Source organism: Rhinoderma darwinii, chromosome 6 (assembly GCF_050947455.1).
Source record: "Rhinoderma darwinii isolate aRhiDar2 chromosome 6, aRhiDar2.hap1, whole genome shotgun sequence".
NCBI classification, from domain to species: Eukaryota; Metazoa; Chordata; class Amphibia; order Anura; family Rhinodermatidae; genus Rhinoderma; species Rhinoderma darwinii.
Window position 1 is genome coordinate 129,424,801 of NC_134692.1, and position 16,775 is coordinate 129,441,575.

The 16,775-nt window shown below is 39.5% G+C and overlaps 1 protein-coding gene across 4 annotated transcripts in view; it reads right to left on the reverse strand.

Moving 5' to 3' along the window:
- MAD1L1 (mitotic arrest deficient 1 like 1) overlaps positions 1–16,775 on the reverse strand; it is a 527,150-nt gene that overhangs the window by 9,808 nt on the left and 500,567 nt on the right. Inside the window, exon 18 of one of the 4 annotated variants that reach the window (XM_075830344.1) lies at positions 15,546–15,607. The exons of the other annotated variants lie outside the window; for them this stretch is intronic. Within the exon in view, the coding sequence (XP_075686459.1) occupies positions 15,546–15,607 (62 nt within the window). The remainder of the gene's footprint in view (positions 1–15,545; positions 15,608–16,775) is intronic. 4 annotated transcript variants of the gene reach the window in all.

Here is a 16,775-nt window from a genome sequence, read left to right on the forward strand (position 1 = left end):
CATAACAGAAAAAAACCTAGCAATTTTGCCACTCTTTTTTGCCTAAAGTAAAAACACAGTTTATCAAAATTATGTGTTTTTGTGTCTCCATATTTGAAGAGCCAGAACTTTTTTATTTTTCAGTTGATGCAGTTGTATGAGAGCTTTTTTTTTGTGGGACGACTTGTAGTTTCTATCGGTACCATTTTGGAGTACATGCGACTCTTTGATCACTTTTCATTAAATTTTTTTGAAGGCAGGATTCACAGAAAACCGCAATTCTTGCATTGTTTTTTATTTTCTTTTTTACAGCATTCGCCGAGCGGGTTAAATAAAATAATCGCTTTATAGTTGGGGTTGTTACGGTTGTAACTTTTCTAAGTTTTTTTTTTTCATAATAAAGCATTTGGTAAGGGGAAAAAGTGGGTTTTTCATTTTTTTTCACTTATTTATTTATTAATAACTTCATGAAACTTTTTTTTTTTTTTTTACATTTTTACTAGTCCCACTAGGGAACTTCATTATGCGATCGCCTGATCGCTTTTATAAAATACTGCAATACTTCTGTATTGCAGTGTATTACTGCCTGTCCGTTTACAATGGACAGGCATCTGCTAAGCCATGCCAGAGGCATGACCTAGCAGGCATCCACTGCAGGCAGAACTGGGGGCCTTTATTAGGCCCCCGGCTGCCATAGAAGACACTGGCAGCCTGCGATCTCATGGCACGGTGCCAGTGGGGTGAGAGAGGAAGCTCCCTCCCTCTCTCCAAAACCACTTAGATGCGGCGCTCACTATTAACCGCCGCATCTAAGGGGTTAAACGGCAAGCAGCTCTGCCCCAAGTTCTCAGCTACCGGAGATAGCTGAGAACAGGGAATTATAACTGCTCCCGTCGCCGCAGATTTATAAAGATGCAATGCCGTAAAATGGCGTATGAATCAGACTAAAGCCCGTTAGTGGCCGCCGTGAAAAGGCATATTGGCGTCACTAACAAGTTAAATATTAAACGGGTTTTCTCAGTAAAAACATAGATTGCATATTGCTAGGACATGCCATCAATGTCTGAATGGTGGAATCTTTTTCCAGAGAACGTGTGGTGGACCAAGCTCTTTGCAGATGCTGCCTCTGGTTAGATTTCATCCCAGGACCCCAAAGCTGCAAGGCAACCAATAAGCCATCATGCTGCCCACCCCCCCTATTGAAGGACACATGTACTCCATTGTGACTAAAAAAACAAAAATACATTATTTAAATGTTATTACATCTCCCGTTATCTTTAGGTAGTTCCTACAGAGTGGTTATGCTGAATGCTTCGGGCTACAATCTATATAATCAATATAACAAACTAATCCACCGGCACCCAAGTGTGAAATAAAACCTCATCTCCGCACCACAAACCAGGGAAGACTAAAAAGGCCAATTTATTATTAAGCAATGATATCCGGAACACCATTAAAAGTCTCTGAAACCTTAAGGCGAACTATCTACCCAGAGGCAACAGTTCCTCATACATTTTTGAATATTTATTTACCTCTAGGTGTTATTTAAAGATACATAAATTGCATTTACTGGCTCCATTTATTTGTAGCCGTACAAGTACACGGAGCTACAGTGAAGGAAATAAGTATTTGATCCCTTGCTGATTTTGTAAGTTTGCCCACTTTCAAAGACATGAACAGTCTAGAATTTTTAGGCTAGGTTAATTTTACCAGTGAGAGATAGATTATATAAAAAAAATACCAGAAAATCACATTGTCAAAATTATATATATTTATTTGCATTGTGCACAGAGAAATAAGTATTTGATCCCTTTGGCAAACAAGACTTAATACTTGGTGGGAAAACCCTTGTTGGCAAGCACAGCAGTCAGACGTTTTTTGTAGTTGATGATGAGGTTTGTACACATGTTAGATGGAATTTTGGCCCACTCCTCTTTGCAGATCATCTGTAAATCATTAAGATTCCGAGGCTGTCGCTTGGCAACTCGGATCTTCAGCTCCCTCCATAAGTTTTCGATGGGATTAAGGTCTGGAGACTGGCTAAGCCACTCCATGACCTTAATGTGCTTCTTTTTGAGCCACTCCTTTGTTGCCTTGGCTGTATGTTTCGGGTCATTGTCGTGCTGGAAGACCCAGCCACGAGCCATTTTTAATGTCCTGGTGGAGGGAAGGAGGTTGTTACTCAGGATTTGACGGTACATGGCTCCAACCATTCTCCCATTGATGCGGTGAAGTAGTCCTGTGCCCTTAGCAGAGAAACACCCCCAAAACATAATGTTTCCACCTCCATGCTTGACAGTGGGGATGGTGTTCTTTGGGTCATAGGCAGCATTTCTCTTCCTCCAAACACGGCGAGTTGAGTTAATGGCAAAGAGCTCAATTTTAGTCTCATCTGACCACAGTACCTTCTCCCAATCACTCTCAGAATCATCCAGATGTTCATTTGCAAACTTCAGACGTGCCTGTACATGTGCCTTCTTGAGCAGGGGGACCTTGCGGGCACTGCAGGATTTTAATGCATTACGGCATAATGTGTTACCAATGGTTTTCTTGGTGACTGTGGTCCCAGCTGCCTTAAGATCATTAACAAGTTCCCCCCGTGTAGTTTTCGGCTGAGCTCTCACCTTCCTCGGGATCAAGGATACCCCACGAGGTGAGATTTTGCATGGAGCCCCAGATCGATGTCGATTGACAGTCATTTTGTATGTCTTCCATTTTCTTACTATTGCACCAACAGTTGTCTCCTTCTCACCCAGCGTCTTACTTATGCAGGTCTATGATCTTGTCCCTGACATCCTTAGAAAGCTCTTTGGTCTTGCCCATGTTGTAGAGGTTAGAGTCAGACTGATTAATTGAGTCTGTGGACAGGAGTCTTTTATACAGGTGACCATGTAAGACAGCTGTCTTTAATGCAGGCACCAAGTTGATTTGGAGCGTGTAACTGGTCTGGAGGAGGCTGAACTCTTAATGGTTGGTAGGGGATCAAATACTTATTTCTCTGTGCACAATGCAAATACATATATATAATTTTAACAATGTGATTTTCTGTTTTTTTTTAAATATAATCTCTCTCTCACTGGTAAAATTAACCTAGCCTAAAAATTCTAGACTGTTCATGTCTTTGACAGTGGGCAAACTTACAAAATCAGCAAGGGATCAAATACTTATTTCCTTCACTGTATGAGGTCAATTAAATGTATTTACCAAAGGAACGTATCAAGAAATGTGAGAATCCCAGTGGTAAACGATATTTCTTGATGTAATGTACTGTAAGCCATGTTTAGTGGACCCAGACTAACAGGTCTTGTCTTGACTATCGTTGGTAGGACATTCATCATGCTCTCTCTCGTATCTCTATGTCTGGTTTCGAGTTCCCGGACCTAAAGAAGTTTGGGGAACCACTAATCAAAGTCATATATTTTTATCATCTACTCATATCTTTCCATCTATGTCCATCGCTCTAATCTTTAAAGGAAATGTGAATTTTTAAAGTTTTTTTTATTTTCTGTGTCATTATCTATATTAAAAAAAAAAAAAATCCTAAAATCTTGGGAGTTTTCATTCTGACCACTAATTCTCACAATAGACTGACCCATCCTGTTCTGTAGAGATCACTTCTCAGGAGTCATCTCAATATCATCACAGGCAGAATTACAATGGCAGGTAACCCCTCTATATAGATCCACACAGAATCGACCATTGACAATTGGTGATGGACGCAGCTCCCCTCCTGCCCCTTCCTGCACAAAGACCTCTGTACAGGTCACAGAGCATGCCCACTACACTCTCCCATAAAAGTCAATGGGTTAGTTCTAGATTATTGTTTCCTATGGTCCATATGGCTGCTTTAAAGCATATCTCTAAATGATGTTAACAGCAGCATAGGCAAGATGGCTGCCCTCATAATCCTGTATATAAAAAAAATTAAAAAATTAAAAAAAAATCTACAATTAAAAAATAAAAACAGAGGAGAAAAAAAAAGGAATGTTTCACTATCTGGTTTTAATTAGTAAAAAAAAATATAGGTGACACATTCCCTTTGACCATTGATCGGTGTCAAATTCATCCATGTCATATATACCTTGGAACAGAGTTTGTCAATTCGGCAAAGCTGAATTAGTAATTTAACACATCCCACTGTAATAAAACAATGTTTTTATTATCTGTAGTGTTGCATAGGACTGCAGACAAGCTTACGGTCATATTTCTCTCAATCTAGGTCTCGTCCTGTATCTTTCTGATACATCATATATCATCTACCTCACACCTATGTTCCCCACATTCGGGGAACATATTATATGATCATATCACGGAGGTGAGAGAATGAAGTTATGTCAGTATATGAAGGCAAATTTATGATGCGGAAAAAAGGGCACCAGTGTCTGTCTAGTATATGAGAATACCTATGGATTGGACAGCAGGGCTGGAAGCAATCTGATATTGGAAAAGCAGTTTTCTACTGAGGCCCCTACTGAGTGATTTATACTTTTTTTTTCTTCTTTTGACACCGCGATTCATTTGCTTTACTTTTTAACTGTAATGGGAGAAGATCCCATAAAAACAGCCCAGTTGTGAATTTATTATAAGGCCAATATGTCAAGTCATTCATGTTGAGTGATTCGTCCCATAGGATAGAGAATGCTCAGGATAACATATTAATACACATTTCTAGAAGTCTTTGATCCAAAAAGAAATCTATAATGGGCAATGAAAAAAAAATTATAATCTCTAATATTATCATTATGTTAAATAATACATTGACACGATGCCTTCAGTAAGAAGCTTAAAGAGTAATTTCCACTTCAGACAAGGCGAGCTCGACTGTTTATATAGTTCCTCTACACTTCTTCTCCTGATAGCCACCTAGCAGCCAGCCATCTTCTCTTGCCAAACATTAGTTAGGGGACACACTTTCTCCCAATAAGTGGGGTCCCAGAGGTGGGAACCTCACGTCAAGCATTTATGGCATGCCACGTGGATATGACAAAAATATGGTGGGAAGTAAATGGGTTCAAAAATGTTCTCCTTGCGAATATTTTTGGTGGTGATAAAAGTCAAGCAAAAAACTAAAGTACTACATAGTAGCGGACTTTAGAGTTAAACGGATTGTCTTATCAGAGAACCCCTTTCACACAGTCCCTGGCATTCTTGGCAAGCATCTGATTTTGCCAGTGGAAGCAATGGCCAGCCAAAGATTTGAATGGCTGTCAATGTAATACTGAGCAAAGCTCCATTCTGGCTCATAGAGGAGGGTAGTCCCAAGTGGGGGACCCCTATGACGTTCATATGCTCTAATTGGGTATATGGACAAGGGTTGTTTTCACTCGTCAACTCTTTTAAAGGAGATTTCTTGGAATGTACACAGTGGTGTATTGAAACACCACGTAAGAGATCAACTTTAGAGAGTTTTTGAGGGGTCTTCCAGGAACACATCCTTGGCATAGGCCATCAATGTGTGATCGGTGTGGGTTCAACTCATCGATTAGCAGAATCTTTCAATACACTATTCGGCCACTTCTCAGTTATCTTGGTCTCCAGCACAAGAGACAGATGATGAGTGATCACCATTAACGGCAGCCATGATAAGAGTGATACAAACCCATTGCATTGTTGTTTAGAACTACCCCATTCTACTGGTCCACCTTTACAGCTCTGTAACCCTGGCATTATATTTATAAACCTGGATGATTATTGCTATAGGTCAGTCCCAGATAGGGGTAGACATACGCGGAAAAATGTAGATGTGTTGTATACGTAACTGGATAGATTTAAAAAAATGTGATCATTATCATCAATAAGAAATGCTGCCTCTGTAACTGCAAGCAACATGGGCCTGCTCACCGTCACTCACTTGAAGATGCAAATTATAGAGAGGGGACATATTTAACAAAATTAGAGTCCTAAGAAAGATGATTCTCTTCAGTTAGAGATCGGTAAACTGGCAATCACAAAATGTATTGTCTATTTAATGCTTTTAATCCGATTTAATTGACTTTGAATAAAAGAATTAGATCATCAGGCTCTTGTCTGCTGTTCTGTCACATCTAGACCGATCCCTATTTGATGATTAAAGGACAAAGATGCAGTTGGATAGAAATTATACCTGCGATTCCAGTCTTTGTTCCATTTCTTGAGTGAATGCCAGTCTTTTTATGTGCCGAGAATATTTTTGCCTACATGAAAACCTCAAACAACCTAAATGTGAAGTCCGGTTAATAAGTCCAATGAGGGGTACTGCAGGTCCCATAGGACTCTTTAACAACATATGTGATGGGACCTTCCAGACCGTGGCCCAACAACCATTTTGTTCTTTTCTGAAAACTCTATTGGGTGAATGTTTTGTTTTAATAGAATTTCCCCTCAAACATTACTTTAAAGGGGTTGGTTCCCCTGTGGATAATGGCTCACCAAATGCCCTTTTGGTGCCATAGGGCATTCAAGATTGGTAAATCAACCTGGTAAGAGATTTAAAAAAAAACAGTACACTTATCTGAGCTACATCGGCTAAAAAAGTGTGCGCAGGTGGGGTGGTATGGCAAAAATAGGAACCCTGTGATCCACTAAGTAGAAAGGAACAACTATAATGGAATATCGGCCAACGTTGATAAACCTGATAGGCCTTTCTACTGACATCCTTGGACAGCGCTAAGAAAAATGGCTTGGATCAAGTTTCGCTGATTAGCCGTCTATTAGGATACATCGGGAAATCAGTTAACCATGTTTGAGACTTGCTTTTAACGAAGTTATGAGAATCGATAAATCTGTTCTCACTTTTTAAGCTATAAAGCAGTAAATCAGTGAATTGGTGAGATGATTTGCTCATCTATAGGTCATGACCACTTGGTTATCTGCATAAAGATATAATCAATGTTTGAGATCTACCAGAATCCAATAGAAGGAATATTTATTTATACAGAGGACAAGGCAGATGGCACTGTTCCACGCAAGTGCTGGGGTTGTCATGATTCGATGATGACTTGATGAAGAAGACTAGAGGAACCCTCCAATCTTAACAACCCAGAAACACAAGTTTAACAAAGCTTTAGGTAGAGATTGGCCTATGACATTTTTGAAACTATACATTTATATTTGCATACTCTTTATAGATAACTTATATCTTATCTGGAGGTCAGGGCATGGGCAATCATGCTTGAGGAACATTAGCTTTGATCAGGCAATCTATCTGGGTCTCACAAGGACCTGGGGGGGGGGGGGGTTTGTTCTTCATTGAAATTCCAGTTACCTGGGATTCCATAAAAAATGTGTGCGCTCTATTGTTGAATACCGGTGTCCGTCCACACTCCAAAAACATGTGAAATTAACTCTATAAAGTATCTATTTGAGATGAGGACATGGACTATGGAATATGTTGGCTACACATACGGTAATGAAGAATCATTAACAAGCTTGTTTTATTGTGTTACATTTTTGTATTTCGGGATGGTTTGTATTGAGGTCGTATAAGGTAACCCACACCACAATGGTGCGTGACGCAGACAACAGCCAAAAGATTAAAAGAAGATTAAACCGGAGGACAGGACAGAGGAGACAATAGAATCTGTGGGAATTAAGGAATAAAAGTAAAAGATACGTGTAGGATAAGGAGGACAACGATCTTAAAAGGGGAAGACTGGAGCGGACTGTCACTGCAGCCGAAAGAGACCACAAAAAGCAGAACACAATAGGGAAACGTTATTTTCAGTAATTTTTTTCCTTGCAAGTCGTCGCTGACACCATAACAAGAGATTTCTAAGATCTAAGTAGAGAACACTGAGCTGCGACACCAACGTTCCTTTTCCTTAAGACGCTGACATTAAAATCAGCAAAGAGCTTAATTGGTCTCCCATTGTTACTCTTCATTATTTAGTCTTTGTATAGAGCCGGGAGCCAGTGACACCCAGAGTTCTGCATCGAGCAGATGTGACATTAACAATAATGGTGGACTAGCAAATGGAACAAGTAGGTCGCTATCATCTTCCACTGGTGAAGCGAACAAAAACTTCATACCTTCAAAAAGACACGTCTGGAAATGAAAATGAAATCGGCTGTGACGGTCTTTGAGCAATTCATATGAAACGAGATTAAGGAAAGCATAAAAGTTCTCTTTCTCATTGTAATCAGTATTAAGGAGCACTGAATATAGAAGATTACTGGAAGAGTCTATACTCAAATATATATATACACCCACAGAAAGTAGCGTTTTTTGCCTAACATATTTTAATATCATGATGTATTATCTGTGATTTTACATAGGACTGCAGATATTGTGTTATAAGCAATTCTCTAATACACTCCTAATACGGTCATCGCGGAGACCCCTTTAATAAATGGAGTGTGGCCAACGCATGCGTACTTGATATAGGTGCAGGTCCCAGAGCTAGGTCCCACATCTATCAGACAAATCCTGTAAACATGCCATAAATGTCTTATATGGGAATACCCCTTTAAGTCTGTCTTCAGAACTCTTCCAGTGTAAACTATGAGAATTTATCATTTGATGTATTCATGGCTTTCTCCACACGGTTATATCTAAATATACACACTTTTCTATGATTGATTTATAAGTTTGTAGTGGATAAAAAGCTGTTTTTGAGAAGCAAAGTCACCAGTAATCAAAAGTATCTTCAGCGTTACCCCCAGAAATTGTCACAACATCTATTTCTGTTTAATACTCCCGTGCTTTGCCAGCGCACACGAATAATCCGAAACAGGTTGACGTGCGGCGGCTTACACGATTTACATAGTTTAAGAAAACCCTTATTTAACCCATACATTTCCTGCGTCCTTACAAAACTTCTCCACTGTGCTGTGTGACAGATGCTCTCCTGTCTGCATTGTACTTTTGGGATTTTAGCAGTTTGATCACAAAGAATGAGCAACCTTAAAAAATGTAAAACTAGAAAGTGCTTGAATAAGTATAGGAGTCTGGTCTTGAGGTAAGAGCATAGACTTTGCCATCATGGTTGTGCTTCCTATGTCTTAGAAGCAGCTGGACTACATTTCCAGTTTAGAGCTGTCCAAGGTACTGATATCCTCAACGGACACAGGAAAGATGTCATGTTTTTTTTTTTTATTTAGTAATTTTATTGCTTTTTATATAATTGAAACTAATAAATATTTTATTTATGTTGTCACCTAAAACTTTTGTATTTATTCATACTTTTCGTTCTCTATGGGGGCTGCCATTTTTTTTTCCATCGGTGTATGGGTCGATTAACAACACATACAATGCCATAGAGAATGCGAACGGGAGCCGTTCCATTCTCCGAAGCGTGCACCGTCTGTATGTGTACTGCACAAGCTCTGTCATGCGCAGTTCACACCAGTAACACAAAGAAGCTCGTTCCTAGAGAGAAATCCGACGCCATTTTCCTGTGGAATAGAAGCCGCTGCCGGACAGTAAGATGACGACTTCCGGCCGCGGCTTCCGGTTATAGCTTCAACTAAGCGGAGGCGCAAGGAAGAAGAGCGGAGGCGGCAGGTAATTTATGGTGGTGTCTGATGAGCGACTGTGTGTTTGGGGGATAAGCTTGGTGATCAGCTTAGATACAGGTCCCATCTGACAGGATCAGATGTATCTAAGAAGTTACTCCGAAAATGGCAGTGCACAGTGTAGGCGGTTTGAAGAAATTCAACCCCGTCCCCCGCCCGGCACTAGCCAGAAGAAGGGAGGGGGGATTGAGTGAGGATACTAGAGGAGAGTGTGTCCTTCCCAAATTTGCAGCAGAAGTCAATGAGGTTGCTTTACCACAGTGACCGTGCTGCAATTTTGGGAAATGCTCCTCTAGTGACCAGCACATAGAAAATATTATAAATTAGATTCAAAATTATAATATTTCCGACTTGTAAAAATAATTTCAAAAAAACATCAAAACAATATGTAATTAGTTATATAAATATCGGTCAACTGAAAAAAATAAAATAAATTCTAGCGACATATTCCCTTTAACCAGCTAAAAACATTGATGTGAGTCTCATAGGAATGAATAGAAAAATGGACTTCGGTCCACGCAGCAGATGCTGTAGGATTTGGCTAGTCAGATCGAGGGTCACGTGGTTCAACAGAAAAACCGAATGGAGGCTGAAAATACAAGTGGAAGCGCGCAGAGTATTTTTAACCTCCGTATCATGTATGCTATGAGGGAGCAAAAAAACTATTTGTGAGGGTGCTTCTTTAACTCAAGGGGATTTTGAGCTCTTTGTCAGAAAAATAGAGCTCCGACCGCTATACAGATATACCCAAAAATTAATCAACACATTATTTTGGACCTATATAGATATCTACAAACTGGTGGTACATTGCAATTACATAGAAAAAAATTGCCTTCATTTTTACATTTTCCTTTCACGGATCTGAATAATTCAAGACTGTGGGTGTCAATCCCCTCCTTATGCCCTATGAGAAGAAAATTTGAGTCACATTAGGCAGAACAGCTCCCAATGGATGTGAATATGGCCTAGCTGCAGGCCGGAAGAGCATATGCGGCATCTCATATTCATATTATAAATGAGCTTTTCTTCTTACGCAGATTCTTGTGCGTTGGATTCCTCATGTTGAGAGGGAGAGATAGTAGATGTATATAGGAGCGTGGGACACTGGTGGGTGGACCACAGTCTTCTGGAATGAACAAATTAAAAAAATGCCTGCAAGGCATATCTAGGCGAGAATGATGGTTACTTTAGAACTGTACAGACACCAGCTTGTGATTAATTATATCTTTCTGTTTCATCCGTGCTAAAATGTGTTTCCTTGTACCGCTTGTTTACAATAAAATACGGATTTAATGAATTAAAATGTCATGAAAGACGTTCCAGGTCAAGATCAGCCTGTATTTGAGTCAAATTATTCCGCCGCACACCCTTCCCACTAAGCCTGCAAATCTCATTCATCTCACTTAAAAAGTCTTCCCTCCTCAATTGCTTTACATTTCAAGAAGGTGAAGGATGTAAGGCCGGAAACTCCAAAAATCTTCAGTAAAAAAAAAAAAAAAGAGTAATTAAGAAGAATGCTTTTCTTCATCAACTCCCGAGGAAATAGTTCAAGTCGAAAACATTGCAGTTAATTCTTCCAATTTTTGTCTAAAAACCCAACGAAAAAGCTGCAGCCGTTATGTGTTTAAGAAAACAAACAATTACAATTACACTTGCTGGGCTCATTAAAGATAGTAAGGATTAAGATGTGTCTTGGAGCTTCATTTTCCTATATTATTCCTAGCGCTAATGGTTTTTATAATATTTGTGATGTAAAGGCCCCTGGCGACAGTATTAGGATTAATTTTATTTTCTCTAAATGTTTAAAAGTTGCATAAAAGTTTGAGAACGAAGAAGCAGAAAGTTTCATTTGGAAGTTTTATATTATTTCGATAAAAATCCTGAAGCCTATACCATAATTAGAATGTGAAAAAAGCTCCATCAACAGAAGCTAACCTTCTGGCGGATCGTTTCATGGAACCCTGTGTTGAAACTCGCTTTGTATGGTGGAGGAGATGTGGGCAGCAGCAGTGCTGGGGAAGGATGAAGCCACGTAACTACAAAGACATGTATGTACACGAGTACTATAGTGTATATATAACGTTGTTAGAAGCGGCACTAAACTGAATCTTTGCCTAGGTGAAAAATGGCCTAGCCTTGTCCATGCATAACTAAAAAATGGTCATATCAATATTGCTGTACTGCCTTTGACTCTTTCTGACTCTCCCCTCGACCCATGATTTATTGGGGAGTGACTGAGAATCATTGGCATTTTTCATCCAGGAATGGGGATAGGGTACCACCCGTATTCTTGGGATCAATTTGGACCCCAATGAGTCTACAGTCTTTCACAGGTAAGTAATATTCGGATGGGAAAGTAGAGAGAACACATTTCAATTTTAGATGAAATGGTCTCATAGACATTGATGCAAGTCTTTTTCCTTAGATTAGTGGTCTCCAATTCACGGATATCTGTTTTTTGGACGACTACATCTTACTGAAGCGGTCAGGACAGGGTGGGAGTTGTAGTTTACCAACAGCTGGAGAGCCCCAGGCTGGAAACCACTGTCCGTGACTATGTGTAAACATTTGGACAAACATCTCCGTCATAGTTTAACATTACTTGTAAGCGGAAGTAAAATAGCTGGCACTGCTTAATCCCGAAAGGCACTACACGTGCACAGAGTTTCTCCACAGCAGTCCCACCCAAAACCGGACTCAGCTGTAATGTTGATACCCAAGTGCCCAACAGCACAAACGCACGTAAATACATTAGATAGTAGAATAAATGCCGCTGCACTCACCGATGTTGCAAAAAATTCCTTTATTTAACTATCATGGTCTGTAGGACGTGGAAAAGTTTAGCCTAAGGCTAACCTGTACATTATGTCTTGGATCTCATGGTGTTACTTCGGCTTTTCCTTTTTGCAGTGACTACTTCACTCTCAAGGTAACGTTCAATACATAGTAAGATTCCGAACAGGGATATGAAAGATGAATATTAAATTATAAGTTAAAATTATTGCTGCTAAAAGTGGTGGAACCAATTAAGGTGGCACTAAATTTTACATATGGGTGACCGAGGATTGATGAAATAACGCAAACCTAGTTTTACGCACAGGTTTTCTTTGTCCATTTTAATCGCATTTCGGATTTTAAAAAAATCCCCAAAATATGTATCACCATTTCATGTATATTATGCAATGTGTCGTATATTGTTATCCGTACTGTGCGGTCTTTCTAGTAATATTCGTGACAAAACCGAGTAGTGTAGTGCTGAAAGTAAAAAGCACTTTTCTTTTTTTGCGGGAGGAATGAGCCACCCGTTTTTTTTTTCTTCCGTTACGTTGACTACATGTCAGACTTTTGACAAGACTAGAAGAAACAAAGTCCTTTTTGAACGTGTTATTTTGGCATCTTTTCTTCCTTCGTGTCATGTCTCCCAGCTGAACGTCTGCCTTCTCGCTGCATTCAGTTCTTGCCTGAGGTACGGCAGAGAAAAGATTTATGCAGACACCATCTCCACAATTATCGAAACAGAAGAGGAAACACCCAGATATCAAACAAATTGATGCATTTTGCCAGTAGGCCCATGTGCACAGTCGGGTAACAGCTGTCATGCTCCAGCCTCACAAACAAACTCTCTGCTCTCAAGAAAACATCACAATCTTCTTTCTTTCTTTCTTCACCTGTTTTTTTTTTTCTCCATCTAAACAAAGTCAAAAAGTTGCAACTCTGACAACTGGATTATAATAGACGTATTTATTACTTTGGGCAGTGAACAGCTAATCAGGATTGACCTCAGATCAGCCCTGCAGCTTAATAGGTGTCCCTAGACAGATTATTAAAACATGCCCTCAGTGACTACCGGGGCCTTGACGTAATCTTTCCCAGAGACCAAAAAGGTCATAGATTTGACAGGGAGTGATTTGTAGAAACTAACCATATACTTCACTTTGTGACACAATCTTCTGTCCAAGTCACTGAAACTGAAAGGTGACGGACAGTCCTGTCAAGGGTTACACAAAAATGTGCACAATATAATAGGATTTTGGGACTGACAAGATATGTTATCTGTATTCTAATCAGTATAAAGCTACAGAAAGATCTTTATAGTAGAGTGACAGATGGGACAATGACAGATTAAAACAACAATGAAGACTTCAAAGTATATGTGATAGATTCTTAAGTTTTGGACAATCCCTTGTCTAAAATAGACATCTGAACACGAAGGCTTAGTCCGGGGCATGACATTTCACTCATCAGTCATAATGCTCAAAGAAGCAGTCTACAGCTGGCCAAACAAAGGACAATGCGGCCATAATTCAACGTGTAATTTGATCATTTAACATGCCAGACAGACATATTAGGAGGTTGGAATGTGGGGACCCTCAAAAACTTTATCTGGTGGAAATCGACATAACCGGTAGTTAATACTTGCCAACAGTCCCGAATTTGCCGGGATTGTCCCAATTTTACAGAGACAGTCCCAGCAAATTACTGTCCCGGGACTCTTCCCGGCAGCTGCCACATTCAATTGTATCTGTGTCCTCAGAGGGCTGTGTGGCACTAACTACAGAGGGCTGTGCGGCACTATCTACAGGGAGCAGTGTGGCCCTATCTACAGGGGACACTGTGGCACTATCTACAGGGAGCATTGTGGAATTATCTATAGGGAGCAGTGTGTGGCAATATTTAGAGGGCATTATCTACTGAGGGCAGTGTGGAGCACCATCTACAAGGGGTACTGAGTGTGGCACTATCTACATTGGTTTTTATGCTACCAGTAGTGGTCAGCACATATCGCCTAGCCCTAGTGATAAAGTGAGACATCACCTGCCTGTAAACAACCAGAGACATACTGGCCACCGTAGTAGTCAGCCAAACTAGTGCAGACATTTTTTGTTTGTTTAGTTGTATGCAGAAATTCTGGAAAACCACGCCCCCACAAGTCACACCTACGAAAAATGCCACACCCTAAGTGTCCCTGAAAGATTTTATAGTGAAATCCAGCCAAATTCCTTTTATGACATGGCATACAGACCGATAAGACCTGACATACAGACCGATAAGAGCTCAGTATATGCGTGGTATATAGTAGCCTATGGGTGAAGTATGTGACTGTATGGCATACGCCACAGGCATTCATTTGATGCGCTTACCAATAGTTTTTTATGACGTATAAGCTAAACGGATACCATAACAGCTTCTGGATGATGGATACCTAACCGTGGCATTCATCAACCATAGGCTTTTATGGCATCCGTTTATGTATGTCATGAAAAGCTATGGAAAAGTTCATGACGTATACGTATACGTTAAAACGGAAGCCATAATAGCTTATGGGTGAGGTATGCCACTGTATGGCATATGTCATAGCCTCTGTTTAACATATAAATCGGGAGCTTTTCCCGGCGCATACGCCAAACGTGAACAAAAAACGTTATGTGAATGGGATCTTGTCTGTGTGACATGACCTGAATAAGGCAAGATATATTTTTCCGTTCATTTTCATTTATATCTCAGGATCAACTCAAGTGTCTCCTTTGTGTGCAGAAAAACTTTCATATAATGTAAGGTTTGACTTTTATAGCCACTTCAGATGTAAATAATTATTACATCCAGATTTTAAATGTGATCTTGCCAAGGCAAGTTAGACAAAAAAAATAAATATGCATCTGGTTATTTTCCATAGGTTGAGGGTTATCGCCTAAAAGCAGTGAAACTGGTCACAAGTCAAGTCAGCTTTATGCCAACAAATTATGCAAATACATTGAGAAGAATTGAAATACATGTGGCAATACAACAAGTTTGACCTTCCATACTACAAGAGTGAAAAGGGCTTGAACAGTAAAGGTTTTCCTTGAAGACAGTGGTTTTAGGACAGTGCTTCTCACTGGTGATGTTCACTCCAGTGGTTGGTGAGGGGCAGCTGGTGAGACAGTTTGGAGAGAAGTCATTAAATGCTGCAAAGTCCTTTCTCTGGGCACACCAATTTCTGATTGAGCAACAGAACTGACTCTTTTTGTGTTCATTTTAATGTTCTACTGGGTTCAAGAGACAAATCTTAAGATAAATTAAGGCAATTTGTTTACCATTTTTCATAAACTTCGACCAATGCTGAGACTCCATTAGAAAAAGATTCAGAAAATGTGGTCTAGAAGAAGAAGAATACAGGGGACACAGTTTAGTGTTTCTATATTATTTGCACATTGACATTTTTTTGAAAATTATTTTTCATATTTACTTAGCCTTAATTAGTAGTCGAGCAATTGCGGACCTTTAAGAAGGGGTTGGTTAGAGCAAAAGCTCTCAAAAGACCAATTTTTTAAGAAGGCCACCTCCCATCTAAACCAGATTTTTCTGTGACGGATTATTAATTCCCATATTTCTGCATATTGGCCCTCTTTTTTGTGAAGATCATCCATCTAAAAGACCATTTTCATGGCAATTTCTGGTATTATTCTCCAAAAGGTTTTCATTTTACAGCCATAATTGTGTCAATTTTTTTTTTTTTAACATTTTCCACCATCATATGCAGATGCAACAAGAACAACGGTCTTGGTAGAATTGGGCATATTAGCTGTGGGTCAATGGATCATCTCCTGTCGAAGGCAGAGGAAGAAGATGAAGCCGAGCTATTTATTTTCTTTCCCTTTTATTTCCATTCCAGGAACAGAATATTTATTTCCTTGTTTTGATCTTGCTGCCGGTTCTCTGTGCTGACATACTGCTGCCGATATTTTGTGCGCTAGACCCGGTGAGAATCAATATTTTTCTTGAGTCGATTATAATGATGGTTGTTTTCAAAGCTACACTGCTTGCAATTAGGCCCACTAAAAGCCAGTATCATGGAAATAGAGAAACCAGCAGAAAAATCTATTTTAGTGATGACCAAGTAGAGGGAAGATGTATAAATGAGAAAGGCTGGCAGTCGGAGAAATGGGACTTTAATATATTTTACACTTGGTCTATAAAGTGCAAAGGTTTCAGAAAGATGTCTAATTAGTTCTTTGATTACAAACGGCTTTCACAGTGGGTAAGGAAACATATCAATCTTCCAGCCCCATAAATAAGTAGACTTCAAGCAATGTCACTAGGGCTTGAGCACATTGCTCTAAGAAGATGATCTTCTAAAATACACTAAGGCCGTGACTTGCCTTTATACTGACTGAACTTTTAGTTCGAGAATACTGAAAAAAAGTTAATTTTCATACAAGTAATACCATATTCCCTTCTCTCATTCTGTTTTTGAAATCTTCAAGATTGACAAAATATTTTTTTTTAAAAACAAAAATGACTAGTAGATGATAACTCCATTTAGT